A 20814-nucleotide genomic window follows, 5' to 3' on the forward strand; every position below is an offset into this window, starting at 1 on the left:
GGTGTTGGGATGTCTGGGTGGTTCATTTGGTTGAGCAAATAATTCTTGACTTCAGCTCAGGTCATGATCTCAGGGCCTTGAGATCAAGCCTCCAGACAGCCTTCTTGTACAGCATGGAATCTGCTTGAGATTCTCTCCCTCTCCCTCTGCCCCTCCCCATGTTTGCACTAAAATAAATAAATTAATTAAATAAATAAATAAATAAATAAATAAAAATCTTCTAAAAAATTAGTGATATTGTAATCGGGAATACAGAGATGAAATTTAACAAACAATGCTAGGCTAAACCTTATACAAAGATTGAATGACAACTGAAGTATAAAATGGCAAACTATATAATACACTTAGATAAAAGCATAGGGGAAAGCCTGTATTCAGCACCTTGGACTAGTGAAGAGTTTATAGACATGACATCAAAACCATAATCTATTAAAGTAAATGCTGGTAAACTGGACTTGGTCCGAATTAAAACAACCCACCAGTCACCCTCTTGGATACTTACCTGAAGGGAATGAGACGTTATCTTCATGCAATCATCTTTAAGTGAATGTTTAGAGATGTTTTACTCATAATAGTTGAAAACTAGAAAGAACCCAAATGCCTTTCAGTGAGTGAGTGGTTAAACAAATTCTGTCCTCAGTATCATGGCATACTACTCAGCAACAATAAAGGAACAAATGAGGTGTACACACAAAACACAAGTGAATCTCAAGAGAAGTCTGTTGGATGAAAAAAATCCCATCTCAGAAGATTACAAATAGTGTATTATTTATAAAACATTCTTTAAATGACAAAAATAGAATGATGGAAAAGAGAATAGTGATTACTAGGAGTTAGGAACAGTGACAGAGGCAGAGTCAGGGGGTGTCCCTATAAAGGGGCAGCCGGATTGAACTTTATGTCAAGGGAAGAGATCCGTTTTTAAGGAGGGGGGGTGCACAGAATGAAATCACTGAAATTTTAGGTACAATATGCAGTAAAAGGAAAAACAAAAAACAAAAAAAGAAAAATGGTGAACAGACAGATGGAAACTCACAATGAAATGAGAAGTAACAGTAACTAATTTCTATCCCTAAAGGAAAAGTGAAAACAACTTGAGCAACAAATCAAGGCAGCTCCTATCTTCATAATGTATTATTTTAATTCCCTATGAACTTTAACATAATGTGACAAGGCAGTGTTTAAACTCTTCTACACTGTGCCATTCATTTGAGGAGACCACCATGGAAATGCAGATTCTTGATGGCGTGTCCTATAGATGTGATATTTTCATCAAGAGTCCCATGTGCTACAAAAGGAAAGTTAACCATGAGTGAAAAATAGGAAAAGAGGAAGGAAGGGAGGGAGGAAGGGTGCAAGTCAGGAAGGAAGTCAAAAAGAAAGAAATAGGAAAAAAAAAAGAGAAAGCAAGAGTGAACACAAATTTTCTCTGATAATTAAAGGACAACCTCCAGACATTTTGTTATGCTCTGAAATACTTTAGGGATAATCAACAAATTGCTTGGAATCTCCTCAGGGAGAGTCTCAAAAGGTAAAAACAAATCCATAAATTCTTCTCACTATGCCCCATAAGAAACACATGAGGGAGTCAAGACAGAGGCTTCACTGCAGGTAAAATGATAGAATATTGCATGGGCTGTCTTATGCACTAAGATCGACAATGATCAAGTGGCATAGCAAGGTTCTGCTTTAGTTCAAGAGCAAAGCTCTAGCAAAAAGTTGCCATTTATGATTTAGTTTTGGGGTTTGTTTTTGCTTTGCTTTGCTTTGCTTTCTAGAACTCCATAATGCCTGAGCAGGAATAGGACACTTGTCCTTTTCTATCCACATTATTTTTTTTTACTATTTTCGCCTGGATCGACAGACTAACCATTCAAAAACATCTCTGAAGCAACATCATGCTATTGCTTATAAACCATTCATTTTATATAAATAATTTCATCTCCAATGCAGGCCAAAATTGAGAGCGAATGAAGCATAACTAGAGAGATTCATTTTTTAAAATTGGCAAATTAAGAAGCTGCCTGTATTCAGTCTTGCATTCTGATGTCCTTCCAAATTCTTCATTATTTAGTTGCCCCAGGTTCTTTTTTGTGACCCTCTCAACATAATTTAAGATTTAACGATTTTTTAAATAAAATATACATATGATGCTTTCCAGATTGCTTGATGACACAAAAGGGGATTTCAACTTCCCACTGGGATGTGAAAAGCATTCTTTGGATGTTAGCAGATTTTTAAGTACCCAGCTTTATGGTAATGGTACAATGTTCAGCATGTGCTTCGGTTTTAGGTAGGATCCAACAAGAAGCAGATACAATTATCTCCAAGAATGTAGCCTTAAAAACAATAAGTAACAATCCGTCTTCAACAAAGATGTCAAACTATGAAAAAGCAATTTGGTTCTTTTCCTAGAACTCGAAAGCTGAAAGGAAAATAAAAAGACATGTTTATCTTTCTTTATGTTACAGAAAAAGTGGAACTTGCCAAGTCTGATTTTTCTCAGCCTTTCATATTTGCAAAACAAAATGAAACAAGGAAAAACAGGGTTTATACCACTTCTTACCGCATTTGTTGAAGAGATTTTTCTGAAATTACTAACTACTGATACACATTTCCATCTTTCTGATGTAAGAAAGTCGCACACATCAAGGCAGGATACGTGATCAGGAGTTCATAACATTAGAAGCAATATTTTAAGTGAATTAAATGCAAAGTTTATATAATCACTTCTATATTTAATGTCCTAAAATTGTATATTTCTATTTTCTTGTGGAGCAGAGACTGCTGTGATTATGCAATGCAACTATATTATAATGTCCCTACATCTCCTAATGTAAGTTTTCATTTTAACCAGTACATTGCTGTTTCTTTTTTTAAGATTAATTAATTAATTAATAAGTTTTGAGAGAAACACATGGGTAGGGGAGGAGCACAGAGAGAAGGACAAGCAGACTCCACGCTCAGCAGGGAGCCTGACTCTGGCCTTGATCCCACAACCCTAAGGTCATGACAGCGGAAACCAAGAGTCAGATGCTTTAACTGACCCAGGTGCCCCTCTATTTATTTTTTTCTTAAGAAAGGACTCATGCTTGCAATATTTTAAACTTAAGAATTCTCTTATCTTAATCTGCCATTCAGTTCTTAGTGGTATATTCTTAATCAGTATATTATTAGGAATAGATACATTTTTATTTGATTACAGTGTATATCTGCGTTTTGTATTATAGTTTGGAAAAGTTCCTGTGGCCCTAAGGTATAGGAGAATTTAATGTAATATCAAAGAATCCATGAATATCTCATCTTTAGTGTATTTTATTTTGCCTCTATGGTATCCTATAACACAGTGACTTTCTTCAGTTTTTAAAGTACAGTATCTCTTTATCCAAAGGAAGTTTTTTATGAATCTTTATCATATGAAAACAATGCCAGTGTCTGCTCATTCACCCAATTTTTTTAAAGATTTTATTTATTTACTAAATAGAGAGAGAGAGGGGCGCCTGGGTGGCGCAGTCCTTAAGCGTCTGCCTTCGGCTCAGGGCGTGATCCCAGCGCTCTGGGATTGAGCCCCACATCAGGCTCCTCCTCTAAGAGCCTGCTTCTTCCTCTCCCACTCCCCCTGCCTGTGTTCCCTCTCTCACTGGCTGGCTGTCTCTGTCAAATAAACAAATAAATAAAATCTTTAAAATAAATAAATAAATAAAAATAAAAAAATAAACAGAGAGAGAGAACAGGAGCAGGGGGAGGGGCAGAGAGAAGGGGGGCCAGGAGCCAGGAAGCAGGGACTCAATCCCAGAACCCTGGGATCATGACCTGAGCCAAAGTCAGACACTTAACCAACTGAGCCACCCAGGTGCTCCTCATTCTCCCAATTTGCCCATGAAAATGACTTCTTCATTTTCTCCTAGGTTCTTGTATGATGAAATGTTTTTGATTTGTCACATACAAGTGAGTACATGTCAATTATAATGAAAAGGCCCCTAGGGGAAGATTAACGTTTTAAGAAAAGTTCTATCAAAATTAACTTATATTGGCATTTTGTTAAAATAGTTAGAAAATTAGAAGATAAGTAATTAAAAGAATAGCACCTTGATGGTTCCATTTAGTTACAGAGAAGGGATCGGGCAGGGCCTGCATTATGTCACATTCCATCTTACTTGACCTCTTCCTGTTCATCATCATAGCCTAGGCAAAGAAGATATCTCAGAGCCCAGAAGGATTTACATACAACTATGTAAAGAAATCTGCTTTGAGCTAAGTTATGGTCACCATTTAAAAAACAAAAACAAAGAACCACTATGTAGGCACACTGAATCATTTCATCTTCATTCATCCCTCTCAATAGCCCTATGTAAGGAAGTATTGTTTTGTATATGAGAATGGAGTTTTAAATAAGTTTAAATTATTGGCCCAAAGTAACTTTCATGTATGCCATAAGTAGAGGCATAACACTCACTCTATCTACATAAATATATGTCATATATTTATGCGATAAAGACAATTCTCAACTACGATTTGTTATAGTTTTCTTATTTACTCACTTGTCCAGTATCTGTCAAGGATGTCAACTGTTTCAGCCCGTATCACCTGTGGGGCTAAAGCATTTTATTGGTTTAGGTGTTGGAGTAGCGAGTTCTGTGTATTTTTAGAATTTGTGGTTTTAAATTTTTATTTGTAATCATTATGTAATTGTATAATATAATTTATTATATATTGACATATGTATAGAGTCATACTATTAAGTGCAATTTATAAAAGTTGTTGTGTAATTGCAAATATATAAATGACTAATAGAAAGCTTTATTTTTAGTAGAAAACTTTAAAATATAGCACCATATAGTTTATATGTTACACCCAAATTTTAATATAGTTTTGATGTTTTTAATTATTCCTATATGTTTCTATGTCTCTGTCTCTATATTTATATATCTATACATGTCTGTATCTACCTATGTTTCTATTTCTCCCTCCCTCTCTTCCTCTTTATTATTTAACTATCAATACCATCTTGGTTTCTCAAACTTGGCACTATTGATATTTTGGACTGGATATTGGGTCTAGTAGGATGTTTAGAAACATAACCGACCTTTAACCATCATTAGCCAGTAGAACCCCACCTTCCAGGTGTGACAACCAAAATGTCTTCTAGACATTGATAAAATGTCACCTGGTTAGCAAAATCACCTTCAGTTGAGAACCATTGCCTATCTGTGTTTATCTACATTAGTCTTTGTGGGAGATGGTTTTATTTTCAAATATCTGAAATTGGAAAGTTTGGATGTATTTTATTTGTGCTAGTTTTGCATGCTAAAAATCACTCAGGTGATAATGCATGAAATCTACTGACCATGCTGATGTCTCCATCCAGAATAGGTTTCGTGATAAGCCTGCATGGAAACTCCAAATCTAACAGTGCTCAATGAGTTCATTCTCATGGGGATCACAGACAAACCTGAGCTGCAGGCTCCATTATTTGGGCTCTTCCTCATCATCTACACAGTCTCAGTGGTGGGGAACCTGGGCATGATCATCCTTACCAAGGTGGACCCCAGGCTCCAAACACCCATGTACTTCTTCCTCAGACACCTGGCTTTCACTGATCTTGGTTATTCAACAACCGTGGGACCCAAAATGTTAGTAAATTTTGTTGTGGATCAAAATACAATTTCTTACTATTTTTGTGCTATACAACTAGCTTTCTTTCTTATGTTCATTGTTAGTGAACTTTTTATTCTAACCGCAATGTCCTATGACCGCTACGTGGCCATCTGTAACCCTCTGCTCTACCCTGTCATCATGTCACAAAGGGTGTGTCACGTGCTGGTGGCCATCCCCTACCTCTACAGCACATTTGTGTCTCTCATAGTCACCATAAATATTTTTAGTTTATCCTTCTGTGGCTACAATGTCATCAGTCATTTCTACTGTGACTGTGTCCCCTTGTTAACTTTGCTCTGCTCAAATACACATGAAACTGAAATGATTATTCTGATCTTAGCTGGTTTTGATTTGATTTCATCCCTTCTGATAGTTCTGGTGTCTTACCTGCTGATCCTGGTAGCCATCATCAGGATGAACTCAGCTGAGGGGCGGCACAAGGCCTTTTCCACCTGTGGGTCCCACCTGACAGTGGCCACAGTGTTCTACGGGACTTTGATATTCATGTATGTGCAACCCGAGTCCAGTCATTTTCTGACACTGACAAAGTGGCGTCCGTATTTTACACCCTCGTTATCCCCATGCTGAATCCCTTGATCTATAGCCTGAGGAACAAAGATGTAAAATATGCAAGACGGAGGATGTGGAAAAAACTATGTAGTATTTTTTCTTAAAATTCACTATCTAATATGATTCCTATAAACTAGGTTATGGACTTTATTTTGTAAAGGTTTTATTTATTTATTTGTCAGAGAGAGAGAGACAGAGAGAGAGCATAAGCATAGGGAGAGGCAGGTAGAGGGAGAAGCAGGCTCCCCACTGAGCAAGGAGCCTGATGGGGGACTTGATCCCAGGACCCTGGGATCATGACCTGAGCTGAAGGCAGATGCTTAACCGACTGAGCCACCCAGGCATCCCGGTTGTGGACTTTAAATTGTGTTCTATGTGCCTCCAAAGAAAAGAGCAAATACAAATGAGTTCAAGATATATTATCTATTTATAGATTGTCTTACATGTGCTAGACACTTCTAACTGTTGTAAATTGATTTGTGAACAACGTAGAAAGCTTTGCCTTCCTAAAATAAAATTGCCTTCCTTCAGAGCAAAAGGTAGATTTTATACGCTAATCAAGTAAATACTACAGTACAGTAGAATGTGTTAGATGGGTGTACACACGTGCACACACAAAGCTGTCAAGGTTTTGGTGTTTTTCTCACCTATTAGAATAAAATTGCCATCCCTATGTATGTGTGTGTGTGCATGTGTGTCTGTGTGTGTGTGTAAGTCCTTTCCTTCTGTTTTACCCACACTCTTCCCTAAGTATGTTTTAGAATTAGAGTTAGTACTGGTTGTTTCTGTGATACCTAATGATTTGAGGTACTCATATTAGCTTGTTCAAACACCCTTACTACAAGCATTGGGATCCCATCTTTTTCCTCATCAGTGTGTAAGTCTATTGGCGGAACATACTTTGTAATCCAGCAATCTAATTGGCACATGGTTTGTCTCAAAAAGTCCATGTTGATATCAGAGAATGTTCAGATTAAGGTCATATTTTGAGGGCTCCTCAGTTTGTGCTTTTCCCTCAATGGTTGTTTCTTTTTCTTTTATTTTTTTAAGATTTATTTCTTTATGGGGAGGAGGGGCAGAAGGAGAGAATCTTCAAGCAGACTCCACGCTAAGTGTGGAGCCAGATGTGGGGCTCAATCTCATGACCCATGAGATCATGACTTGAGCCAAAACCAAGTATCCAATGCTTAACCCAGGAGTCCCTGTTCTTTCTTAATAACTGGCTCTTTGGTCTAGAGTATTGTAACATTTCCTTACCTTTTTATAAAAGAGTAATTATTCATGTTTAACAAGTATGCCCCAGTTGTTTTTGTATCCTTGCATAAGAGGACTATTCTACAGTGCATTCATTGCATTGCCTCTCTTTCCTAGGATTGATGTTTCCCAATATTTATCAATATTGATTGTGTACTATAGTTTAATTGGCTGTCATCATTTAATTACATTGATTGATTGTCCTACTTGTGGGAAGCCGAGGAAAATAATCCTGTCATTTGCACTATGCCACATTTCTAAGGTAAATGAGGACTGATACATGGCAAAGAGATATTGACCTTGACTTTTGTGCACAGTTGCTATACATTATTCCACATTTTCCTGTGCACTTATTTTTATTTTTATCTTCCTTTTGCTTATTTTTATTCTTCTTAATAGTTCTGGGATTTTACTGTAGTTATTAGTTTGTAATATTTGCTTTGTTCACCATGATGCAATAAAATTTTCTGTTTAATGACCATTTAATAAAAAGAATTCATTGGAATAAAATTTTAAAAGTGCATGATATGAAGCAACCAAGATGCCCTTCAGTAGATGTATGGGTAAGTAAACTAGGACACATGCAGACAATGGGATAGTATTCAGCGCTAAAAAGAAAGGAGCTACCAAGCCATGAAAAGATATGGTACAACCTTAAGTGAATGGATGCTGTATGATTCCAACTATACAACACTCTGAAAAAGGCAAAACTATGGAGACAGTACAGAGATCAATGGCTGATAGGAGTTAGAACAGAGGACAGGATGAATAGAGGAGCAAAGAAAATTTTTAGGGCAGTAAAAATACTTTGTTTGAAGCAACAATGGTAGAGACAAGTCATTATATATTTGTCCAAAGCAATAGAAGGTGAAATCCCAAAGGGGAACCCTGATGTAAATGATGGAGTTTCAATGAAAATGATATAACAGTGTAGGTTCATTGATTGTAACAAATGTACCGCTCTAGTGGGGGATGTGGATAATGGGATGGGAGGCTATGCGTTTGTGGGGGCAAGGAATATATGGGAAAACTGTACCTTCTTCTTAAGTTTGCAGTGAACCTAAAACTTCTCTAAAAAATAAAGTCTCAAGATAAAAAAAAAATATTGCATCAACAGTGTCATGTGAGGATAAATATTATCAAACTGTTGATGTACTTGAAAAGAACCTTTGTGATTGTCATAAAGACTACTGGGTAATAACATTTCATCTTTGGGTACTATATGACAGGCATCCTTCACGTCTGGATTAATTTTCCTCATGACAACTGTCTGAGATAGAGTCTATTAAAGTTTTTATTTTTTATATTATGAAATGTTGATTCAGAAAGGTTAAGTAAATTCTCAGAGTACACAATGCATTAGGTGTTAGGTTCAAAGCCAGGTGGTCTAGTTCATACTCGAGACTTCTCGCCCTTAAGAAGTATCCTATATTGTCTCTTAATGTCCTTTTTATGCTCCACTTATGTCATCCCAGAGATGACAGAGAGTAACATTTCACTTTGGCAGATGTCAGATTAGAAGAGGAGGAACAGCAAAGAAATTCATAAAATAGTGAAAGCCATGTCTGCATAGAAGAAGAATTCTAGAGGCGCCTGGGTGGCTCAGTCAGTCAAGTGTCTGTCTTCAGCTCAGGTCATGATCTCAGGGTCCTGGAATCGAGCCCCACGCTGGGCTCCCTGCTCACTGGGGAGTCTGCTTCTCCCTCTGCTCCTCCCCACTGCTCCTGAGCTCTCTCACACTCTCTCCCTCTCTCAAATAAATAACTAAGATCTTTTAAAAAAAGAAAGAAAAAGAAAAAGAATTCAAGAAGCATAAAATTAGTCAATTAAAAAGAAATAAATTGACTCACAGTAATTAATCAGGCATTTCATATGAGTGATTTTGCTCAGATAGAAAGCCATCGCAAAGTGAATGCAGGACAAAGCCTGAGTCAATCTGTAATAAATCAGAGGGACAAGAATTAGCATTAGGTTGTCAGAAACTTCCTAAAAAGAAACAAACAAGGCGGTTTCTATGTTAAGAAATGATTTCTGTTCTAAGATGTTCGGCTACCTTCGAGAAACGAAGGGTAAGGAGAAGAAGCAGAATTCCAAAAAACACCAAAAAGTCTATTGCTAATGATTTGTAGTAGGAATCCTACCAGGGCAGTATGAGAGATAGATATTCTTTCCCAAAGAAAAGAAAGGCCTGTAGGGAAATATTTATTCTCTATCATCTTCTGCTCCTTAGGCTTTGCAGAAATTTTATCTGAGCTTCAGCCATTCGGGAAATCAACTTAAGGACGAAAGAATGTATTGACTCTGACACTGTTGTGCTATGGAGCTAGGGAAAGCCACAGAGCTCAACAGTCCATCACTTTTTTAAATGAAACCCTCTATCTTGAGCCAGTGTGTGTGGAGTGACCCATTACACACATGGAAATAAACATTCTGAACAGTGGGGAAAGGCAGACCATCACATCCAGTTGTGAAGGTTGGCCACCATGTTATTTTAGAGCGTGCCATCCGTATAGACTAAGATGTGAAAAGTACCTCCCCAAAGAAGTACAATATTTTGAATATTGCCCTGATTCATGTAAGCATCCAACGGCTTCCCACCACAGTGATTACACAGATAAAAAGAATAAGCTATAGCTCTAACAACCTCGTGAAAACAAAAAAAGTTTTTTAATCAACCTATACAGGCAGTATTGAAAGAGCTCCTGAAAATACCAGAGAGAGATTACTAATTGAGAAGCTTGAGTATGAAAGTTAAATGTTATTATATTTAGAATAAAGAATAATATGTGATTCATTAAATATTTAATGACCCACTATAATCATAATATTCCCAGGTGTCAAGCTGCATCTGCATATGATTTCTTAATTGGAGAAGGGCACCATTGGGAAAGAAGGTTATGGGAAATGACAACCAGTACCACATATATCTCAGAATTCCCTGGAGATAGAGGAACCACTGAAGAGCAGAATAGGAATGCAGTGAGATAGAGAAGACTTAGATGTCATATTACAGGAGGAACTCTATTCGAATTTCTAGTATGTATGAATGACACATTCTGGAACTATATGGGCATGCCTTCCCAATCCTTCCTGTGTCATATCTGAGCAGAATTTCACCTTAGGGGCGCCTGGGTGGCACAGCAGTTAAGCGTCTGCCTTCGGCTCAGGGCGTGATCCCGGCGTTATGGGATCGAGCCCCACATCAGGCTCTTCTGCTATGAGCCTGCTTCTTCCTCTCCCACTCCCCCCGCTTGTGTTCCCTCTCTTGCTGGCTGTCTCTATCTCTGTCAAATAAATAAATAATATCTTTAAAAAAAAAAAGAATTTCATCTTATATTTACAGTCAGTCTTACCTTTATTGTCTCCTTGATGATAAGGATTAAAATATATCGTATGATATTCTTTAAATCCCAACAAACTTACATGACAGGATGCATGAAATAATAGCAAACTGTATGGTCAGAGAGATCTGCCTATTTATATAATTCATAGCTCAATATCTTGTTTATAACTCAGAATAATAGAAATTGATCAACCATAGAGTAGACAAAGGAAAAATTCAGTTTTTATTCTGTCATAGAAAATGTTGGCATTTTGGGGGCGCCTGGGTGGCACAGCGGTTAAGCGTCTGCCTTCAGCTCAGGGTGTGATCCTGGCCATCTGGGATCGAGCCCCACATCAGGCTCTTCTGCTATGAGCCTGCTTCTTCCTCTCCCACTCCCCCTGCTTGTGTTCCCTCTCTCGCTGGCTGTCTCTATCTCTGTCGAATAAATAAATAAAATCTTTAAAAAAAAAAAAAAGAAAATGTTGGCATTTTTAAAAACTACCTATTCATAGAATTTTTCCGCAGCCGTCACAGTGCACATTGATTCCATAGATATTATAGATTTATTTTTAAAAAAAATGATTTAGGAATAGAAGAATATGAAGATATCTTTCAAGGTTTTATTTTTTTATGAAGTTATCAAACTTCGCATATTTCATCTAGCCATAAAGAACTTAATACTTATTAAATAAATGTGGTTTCTGTCTCTTGCAGGGTGGGTTATATAGATTAACCTCCTGATTTCAGATCTAGTAATAGTCACATAAGTTGATTTTTTTTCCTGTTGCTAATTTTATTTTTATAGCAGTTTAATTGAGATATAATTTAGAAGCCACACACTATACCCATTTTAAGTGTACAATTCAAGGATTATAGTATATTCACAGAGTTGTATGACCTATACCACAATCAATTTTAGGACATTTTCATTACCCCAGAAAGAGGCCTTGTACCTATTAGTAGCTAGTCCTCACTTCCTGTCAACACCTCCAAACCCCAGCCTCAAGCAACAACAATCTCTTTCCTGTCCCTATGATGTCACCCATCGGGGCATTTCATAGACATGTACTTACACAATATTGGTACCTTTGTGTCTGGGATCTTTTACAGATCTGAAACTTGAACATTTTTATATAAGACATTGGATTTTATATTACATTGCCTGTTTAATTGAGTTTCTCTGGCAATGCTCTAGCAGGGGACGGAGGGAACCGCCTTATGACTGCCAGATGGAAAAAAGAAGGCCAGATTCCCCACTTAGTCTCTGTTGACACCTCTGGTTTTCACCCGTAAAGCAAAGGGTTGACAATGGCCACATACCGGTCATATGCCATCACCGACAACAAAAAGCCTTCTGTGGTGACAAACACCCCAAAACACAAATGTTGTACCATACAAGCAGAGAAAGTAATGGTTCCCCTCACAACTAGAAGGTTGATCAGCATTTTTGGAGCGATTGCAGATGAATAGCAGGCATCTACAAATGAAAGGCAGCTGAGGAAACAGTACATGGGTGTGTGGAGCTTGGGAGTGGTTTGGATTAAGAAAATCATGCCCAGATTCCCCACCAAGGTAATGACGTAAATCACCAAGAACAACACAAAAAGCATAATTTTCAGGTCAGCACGGTCTGTCAGTCCCAAAAGAATAAACTCAGTAACAGATGTATAATTCTCTTCAGCCATTTGTTTGTTTCTTCTCATTAAAGCTGCTGTGAAAAAAGATAGAGGAATGACAGTTTATTAGGGAAATATATATATATTTATTTGTATTATAATATATAAATATATATAATTTTTATATAAAATATATATAATTTACACTATATAATGTAAATATATAGAGTATATATTATATATACTATAGTATATATAATACTATATTATATATACTATATGCTATCTAATATAGTATAGTAAATATATATACTAGATATTATATAGAAAATATATTCATGATCTCTGACATGCTCTTTAAAGATTACCATCACAATATGGAAGAGTATGTACAACAAATGACGTCTGAGTATTTCAAAACTGCATTTTCATAGATCTTATACCTGCTCTTTCTTCTGCTGCTCTTAGAGTATTAAATGAAATGATTTTGTTGGGGCTCCTGGGTGGTTCAGTCTTTAAGTGTCTGCCTTCGGCTCAGGGGGTGATCTTGGCGTTATGGGATCAAGCCCCACATCAGGCTCCTCCGCTATGAGCCTTCTTCTTCCTCTTCCACTCCCCCTGCTTGTGTTCCCTCTCTCGCTGGCTGTCTCTGTCAAATAAATAAATAAAATCTTAAAAAAAAAAAAAGAAATGATTTTGTTAACAAAGAAGGATCACTTACAAATATGAATTTTGTTATAAACTATAACTTAGGAAAAAGCATATTTAAAAGTAATTAAAAATTAAATTAATTACCCAAATATAAAACTATATAACTTTAGCACCAAAAGGTGATGGCAATATTGTAAATTGAATTATATAAAATGATATGGACTTGACTTACATAAACTTTAAGAATCAAAACATTGATATGATTCTACCATATTTGAAATTTTCAATTATCTGCAGAAAGAATGATGAATAGTAAAAAAGAGAAGAAAAGAAAGAAATTAAAAAGAAAGATATTAAAAGGATTGAATTTATCCTACCAAAGATGGAAAATTTTAGGATATTAGTTTATTTAGAATACTCAGATCTATCTCCATTGTTTCTTACTCTTTTCTTAGAAATCAAATCAATGAATATTTTTTCTGAGAATCAGAATGATCAATATTTTAATGATAGATAACTGAAGATAATTCCAGGTTAAAAAATATATCAGGTAACACATTACAAAACAAACATAATGGAAAAAAGAAGCAATAGTTTTACATCTTTAATTCTTTCCTCATAGAGGACAAATTTGAAAGAAGGGGCAAGTACATATGGATATAAATATGTATTTTCTTGTTGTTTTTCTAATTAGGCCAGAAGCCCTATAGTTCAGATACCAATTACTCTAAAGCAACAACAACAAAATTACCCTTTGATTGCATTCTGGTTTCTCAGGGACTCTCTCAAGGTATTCCAATGAGACTAGTTTCTCTAAGATGTGTAACATGAAAAATGTTAAAAAGAGTGGAAAGGAACAGAGAACCAAGTGTGAGAAAATAGAAATATTGATTATAAATAATTTGCATAAAATGGATAACATTTCATTAAGATATCATATGGACTGGGCCAAGTCTTAGCAAGGAAAAATTGCACAAGCAGAATCCTGCTTCATAATGGATATTATTTCTAAAAAGTTAGGAAGCAGCACCCCATCACCCATATCCACACAATTCTGTTCAGAGTCTAATTCTTCATTCTATATAATGAATATAATGAATATAAGGATTGGAAGAAGGCCATGTCTTATTCCTATAAGATATTATATTTAGCTTCAACAATATTTTCATTCATTTAACAATACTTCTTTTTCTAAAGATTTTTTTTGTAATTTTTGAGGGGTTTTGGAGGGCTGTTTTCTAGTTTGTTTTTTTTGTTTTGTTTTTAGAGAGTGTGTGTGTATGAGTAGGAGAGGAGCAGCAGAGGAAGAGGGAGAGAGAGACTCTCAAGCAGACTCCGCACTGAGCAGAGTTCCACGCAGGGCTCAATCTCACAACCCTGAGATCATGACCTGAGATCATGACTTGAGCTGAAGTCAAGAGTCATGCTTAACAGAAATAACCACCCAGGCACCCCTATTTCACAACTATTTCTTGAGGACCAAGGAAAGCTAGACATTGTGTTAGGTGCTAGAAAGATTGGCATTATCGAAAACAAACAAACAAGCAAACATGGTTGTACTTCTGCTTCTAGCAAATGGAAGACTAGATATAACTCTACCATCCTCAAAAAATACTTTGAAAGAGAATCCATTGAAATGCTGAATATAAAAATAAAACATACCATAACATTTGTAGATAACAAATAAGTAAATGGGATTGTTTTGGGCTCAAAGGGAAAAAATGTAAAAAAAAATCAAATGTAAACATAGACACTGACACCATGACTCTCCTGTGGACATTTGCAAAACTTTATAACTTTATAAGTAATATTCAGTTTGTTCAAAAAGATGGTAAGAATTTGGGTCCATGAACAACACAGAACTCCACTAAAACCCAAATATAAATCCACTATCTTTGAAAGACTGGCATTTCATTCAAATTCTAACGAAATAAATCTGCTTATCAGAACAAATTATAAATAAACTTGCCTACCATCATCTGGCATCTTGTAGGAAAAACATCTCACCTGAGAATCAGTAGCCACAGTCTTTTCTCATATGGGTGGACATTTGGATTTTGCTGTCTGCCTAAGTGAGGAAACTTCTAGCTGAGAAATTAAATACAGTGGTCTGAGTCGTACCACTCAGGACCACTGATGGAATCGGCCACCCAGGATTACCCAGCAAAGATCCTATTAAACATGAACTCACCATTCAACTGCAAAACACAATGACAAAGAAAGCCTCCTAAATGAAGAGTCTAGAAAACAATAAATATATTTAAAATGTTTAAAAACAAAATAAGGGGCGCCTGGGTGGCACAGCGGTTAAGCGTCTGCCTTCGGCTCAGGGCGTGATCCCGGCGATCTGGGATCGAACCCCACATCAGGCTCCTCTGCTATGAGCCTGCTTCTTCCTCTCCCACTCCCCCTGCTTGTGTTCCCTCTCTCACTGGCTGTCTCTATCTCTGTCGAATAAATAAATAAAATCTTTAAAAAAATAAAAAATAAAAATAAATAAATAAATAAAATAAAAACAAAATAAAGTTGTCAAATTGTTAAAAGGGAAAAAGCAAAGGGGAAAAAACATCTTCCAAAAAGACCAGGGTTGTAGGTTGACTGGCAATGTACTAAAGAAGAAATCAGGAAGAAAGAATAAATGAGTGATACCTGTGAGAAAATCTAGCTAAACAGAAGTTGTGTCTTGGTGTGGGAAATATACACTGGCCCAGAGTTGTGAGACGGATTAGACCATAACAAGAAACTAGTTTGAGGAAGAGATGTGAAGTTGTTCATTTTCTCCCCTCCAAAAATGTTCTGGCAGAATTTATTAGATTATCACCATTGACTCTGGTATCAGGCAAGGCCAACCCAGTTTGGCCATTGGGATCCATAGCAAACTTTAGGTTGTGGACAAAAAGGATAACATATAAGACTCAGTAGAGGAGCACTGCATATTTCTCCTTTCTGATAGTCCTTTCTGTCCTCTCATTAACCTTGAAGACTACAAGGTTTTTATAAGTATAGTGGGAAAACTTAAAAGGAGGTCTTTTGGTGGGGGACAGTCAGTGTAATAAGATGGATGGCATTATGGGAGGGATGTTAAATGACAACTGGGGTTCTCTTGCCAGGAGGAAGAGCTTTCCCTTCATAGCACACCGAGTTAGGACTTGATCCCCTTTCTCCAAGATAAAGATGGTGGTTCCAGAAAAAGAATTCTCCAGAGGAATTCAACAGGGGAAATAACTAGGCATCTCAAAAAGGGTAACTTTCTGGGGCACCTGGGTGGTTCAGTTGGTTAAGTGTTCAACTCTTGATTTCACCTCAGTTCCTGATTTCAGGTTCGTGAGATTGAGCCCCACATCAGTGTCCATGCTTAGCTAGGAGTCTGCTTCTCTCCCTCTCCCTCTGCCCCCTCCCTGCTTGTGCTCTCTCTCTGAAATAAATAATTAATAAATCTTTAAAAAATAAAAATGAAAAGGGTAAATTTCTAATTCTACTTCCTCTAACAGAAAAAGAAAGAAAAAGAAAAACCCTGACATAACCAAAGAAACAAATCAGGAACTTAACATGTGTATTACGCATCCTTAAAAAGATCAGAGGAGAATGTCGGTAACTTGTAGCAAGATTTACCCTCCTAACTGTATACTGGACAAGTTCTCCAAAACGATACCCTTGTCACACTATAACTGCATCCAGGATGAGCCATGGATTTCAAAACATAGCTGTGCTGAATGAAAGCCAAAGACCCTCAAAAGCCAACAGACAGGGGCGCCTGGGTGGCACAGCGGTTAAGCCTCTGCCTTCGGCTCAGGGCGTGATCCCGGCGTTATGGGATCGAGCCCCACATCAGGTTCCTCCGCTATGAGCCTGCTTCTTCCTCTCCCACTCCCCCTGCTTGTGTTCCCTCTCTCGCTGGCTGTCACTATCTCTGTCAAATAAAGAAATAAAATCTTTAAAAAAAAAAGCCAACAAACAAAAAGAATAAAGCAAACAAAACATTTTGAGCTGAAACGGGGAGTTATTGCCATAGCAATAAAACCAGAATCAGCATGGGAATGAGATTATGTCTGACTGAGTTGACTGCGAGACTCCAGGATAAACATAGGAGTACTTCTGGCACTCAGCAGAAGCAGATTTAATAATTCTTAAAAAATTAAACCTATTAAGCTGGTTACTCTGAAGACCATAGGATTCCCAGAATTTTAGGGGAAAAAAAATGTACTTGCATGAATATTATTAACTAGGCATAGAAGCAAGCCTTCGTGTGCCTGAAGAAAAAAAAAAGTGGACTTCAGTCAAAAACAATTTCAGATATTTGAATAACACATACATATGAGAAAATATACATGAATAAATGCAAAAACTAAAATTTAATGACATGACCAATTTGAAAGATAAAGAATAAGAAATGCATACTAAGAAATATTAAATGAAGAAAAATAGCATACCTATATTAACAACAAAGAGGGCTCAAGAAAAATGTTAAAAGATGATTAAAATAAAATAACTAAAGGTTAAAATTATTAGGCATATGTTCAAATTTTAAATTTTGATGCATCTGAATTAATTAGTGGGATCTGTAAATTTCCCTTTTCAGGAATATACTAAAAATAGTGACTGTACCAGATTTCTTTGTAAATATGAATGACAAACGAGGTTATCTAAAAAGAGCATAGGAAGGGTTGTCTGGTTGCCTCAGTCGCTTGAGCTTCTGACTCAGTTTCAGCTCAGATCATGACTTCAGGGTCTTCGGATGAGCCCCATGTTAGGCTCTGCACTGGCCATGGCGCCTGCTTAAGATTCTCTCCCTCCCTCCCTCCCTTTCTATCCCTCCCCTACTCACATGCTCTCTCTCTTAAATCTTTTAAAAAATAGAGTATGGGAAAATTGATTTTCTTCCACTGATCTTTTTTTTTATATTAATTCTTCTTTTTAGGTTATAGGAATATACATGGAGATCTGTATGCATATATGTTTGCTTGTCCTAGAAATCAGGGTGTTACTTCAATAAAACACATTATTTTAGGGGCACCTAAGTGGCTCATTTGGTTTAAGAGTCTGCCTTTGGCTCAGGTCATGATCCCAGGGTCCTGAATAGAGCCCAGAATCAGTCTCCCTGCTCAGCAGGGAGCCTGCTTCTCCCTCTCTCTCTGCCCCCTCCCCCCACCCCACTTATGCTCTCTCTCGGAAAAAAAAAAAACACATTATTCTATGATGTATTATTAGCTTTACAATGATGAAGATGATTATTCTATTTGAGACTACACCTACATGGAATGTGACTTATATCCCAGCACATTTCTTTGAATGAACAGCACATTTCTTTGAAATCAACCTACTTTCCTGCCCCAGGTCTTACAACACAAATATATAAAAACAACTACTTTTACAATAGCTTTGTTATTGTCATTGTTCATAGGAAAGACAAAAATCACTTTTCCTTTTCTAGATCTTGTCACTCTTCTGGCATATTGGCAATGTCTTCACCGTCAGGTATGAACTCACAAATGTAAAACTGTTTAGCTACTTTAAAAACTTCCTCACTAGTTTTAAACACCTCAGGTTGTCTCCTCTGATATCCATAGTAATAGAGCTCCACATACAGAACACTGTACATAACAGAAATACTTTTTATTTTTAATGTATTATAATATTATTTACAGCACTTTTTGGTAAAAGATCAGCATTTCTAAAATGGAGGGAAGTAATGAAGTTACATGATCAAGCAATTCATCATTGTAGAACTAAACTTCTAGGCGGGTATTAATATCCATCACATGACATTTCAGAATGCTGGACTTTTTTTTTTAATCAGGAAAGAACATGAAGTAGAACCTTGAAGGGAGATATAGACGGGAAGAGTGCTGAATTTTTCCTACTTTAAAATGGAATCATTTTATACATGTGTCTATCTTTTTGGATGGATTTTTTTGGGAGGGGAGGGCAAGCTCATTATTGTAAGCTGAGGATTGTAACTATAATTGTCTCATTCCCCATCTTTGTTGCTGAGGTCACTGATACACAAGTTGAAGATGAATAGACAAGTAACTACTAGTTTGAAAATATCATTTGGAATAACACCTTTTTTGTTAACATGGAGATTTACCAATATTTAAAATTTAAAGCAAGTTTTGAAAATAAAAGAAAAATATATACAATTATCTTAATTTTCTGAGCAAATAATTTTATATATCTTAGAAAAATCCCTAATTCTTCATATCTCCAAAAGTATATGCATATTTTTTCTTTTAGGTTTCCAGATATTAGAAAATTTATAATTCTATATATTGAAAAAATAGTTTATTGAACTTACTAAAATCAATGCAGATTATCAATAGTCTAGTATCTCACATGAGCTGAGATTTGAGTTATCTATTCTCAAATACAGTTATGAATTAAATCACTTCTACTTTGTACTCTTGTTTCCTCACATGGAAATGAGCATGCAGAATAAAATGGTTTGTACTATACTTGGAAACTCTACACTTAGTTAAATTCATGGGAATGTTAGTAAGTGAAGAACGGACTGATAGACTGTTGTAGGATTAGCAGGGAGTTGAAATTAACAGGGGAAATGTTTCATTTCTATGGCCCTTGCCACAGCATCCTTTACCTCTTTGTTTCTCAGACTGTAAATCAGTGGGTTTAGCATGGGAATCACTAGCGTGTAGAACACAGAAACCACCTTCTCCTGTTCTGCAGAATACTGGGAACTTGGCTGGATGTAACTAAAGCTTAAGGTACCATAGAATATGGTCACCGCAGTCAGGTGGGAGGCACAGGTGGAGAAGGCTTTCTGTCTGCCTGCCGCTGAGCGGATCCTCAGGATAGCGAAAACAATGAACACATAGGAAATGATCACAATCAAGAAGGTGGCCATGGCAATGACTCCAGAGAAGGTTAAGAGCAACAGCTCATTCAAGGAAGTATCAGAACATGACAGCTTTAACAGTGGGGGAACATCACAGAAGAAGTGGCTGACAACATTGGACCCACAAAAGGACAGTCTGCCCAAGCTTATCGTGTGTGTCAATGAGTTAATCATTCCACCTACGAATGACCCAGTGACCAGTCCTACACACTTCCTCTTAGACATGGCTACACCGTAAAGCAAAGGGTTGACAATGGCCACATACTGGTCGTACGCCATCACCGACAACAAGAAGCCTTCTGTGGTGATAAACACCCCAAAACACAAATGCTGCACTATGCAGCCAGAGAATGAGATGGTTCCCCTCACAACCCAGAAGCTGATCAGCATTTTTGGTGCAATAACAGATGAATAGCAGGCATCTACAAATGAAAGGCAGCTGAGGAAACAGTACATGGGTGTGTGGAGCTTGGGAGTGGTTTGGATTAAGAAAATCATGCCCAGATTCCCCACCAAGGTAATGACGTAAATCACCAAGAACAACACAAAAAATATAATTTTCAGGTCAGCACGGTCTGTCAGTCCCAAAAGAATAAATTCAGTAACAGCTGTGGAATTCTCTTCAGCCATTTGGTAATTCCTTATCTTGAAATCTGGGATGAAAAAACAAGGGATTAGAAGGAACAGGACAATCTGGTATTTATTAAAGACAAGTAGAAACATACATAGAGGTGTGTCCTTGAATAAATTATTATTTTGCTGAATCTAAGTCTCTTCATTTATTTATTTTTAAAGATTTTATTTATTTATGTATTTATTTACTTATTTTAAGATTTTATTTATTTATTGGACAGAGAGAGACAGCCAGGGAGAGAGGGAACACAAGC

The 20814-nt window shown here is 36.8% G+C and overlaps 2 protein-coding genes across 2 annotated transcripts; one reads left to right on the forward strand and one right to left on the reverse strand.

Annotated features, from left to right (window-relative positions):
• The first annotated feature begins 5391 nt into the window (after positions 1–5391).
• On the forward strand, positions 5392–6332 carry LOC103666075 (olfactory receptor 8K3-like). Its single transcript, XM_008694101.2, is given in 2 exon segments — positions 5392–6187; positions 6190–6332. Coding segments are annotated over 2 exon segments (939 nt in total).
• A 13286-nt stretch (positions 6333–19618) lies between these two features.
• LOC103666228 (olfactory receptor 1052) lies at positions 19619–20563 on the reverse strand. Its single transcript, XM_008694244.2, has one exon. It carries the CDS (start codon positions 20555–20557, stop codon positions 19619–19621), a length of 939 nt encoding a protein of 312 aa, XP_008692466.1. The 5' UTR covers positions 20558–20563.
• Between the last annotated feature and the right edge of the window lie 251 nt (positions 20564–20814).

Source organism: Ursus maritimus, unplaced genomic scaffold (genome assembly GCF_017311325.1).
Source record: "Ursus maritimus isolate PB19 unplaced genomic scaffold, ASM1731132v1 scaffold_23, whole genome shotgun sequence".
Taxonomy (NCBI): domain Eukaryota; kingdom Metazoa; phylum Chordata; class Mammalia; order Carnivora; family Ursidae; genus Ursus; species Ursus maritimus.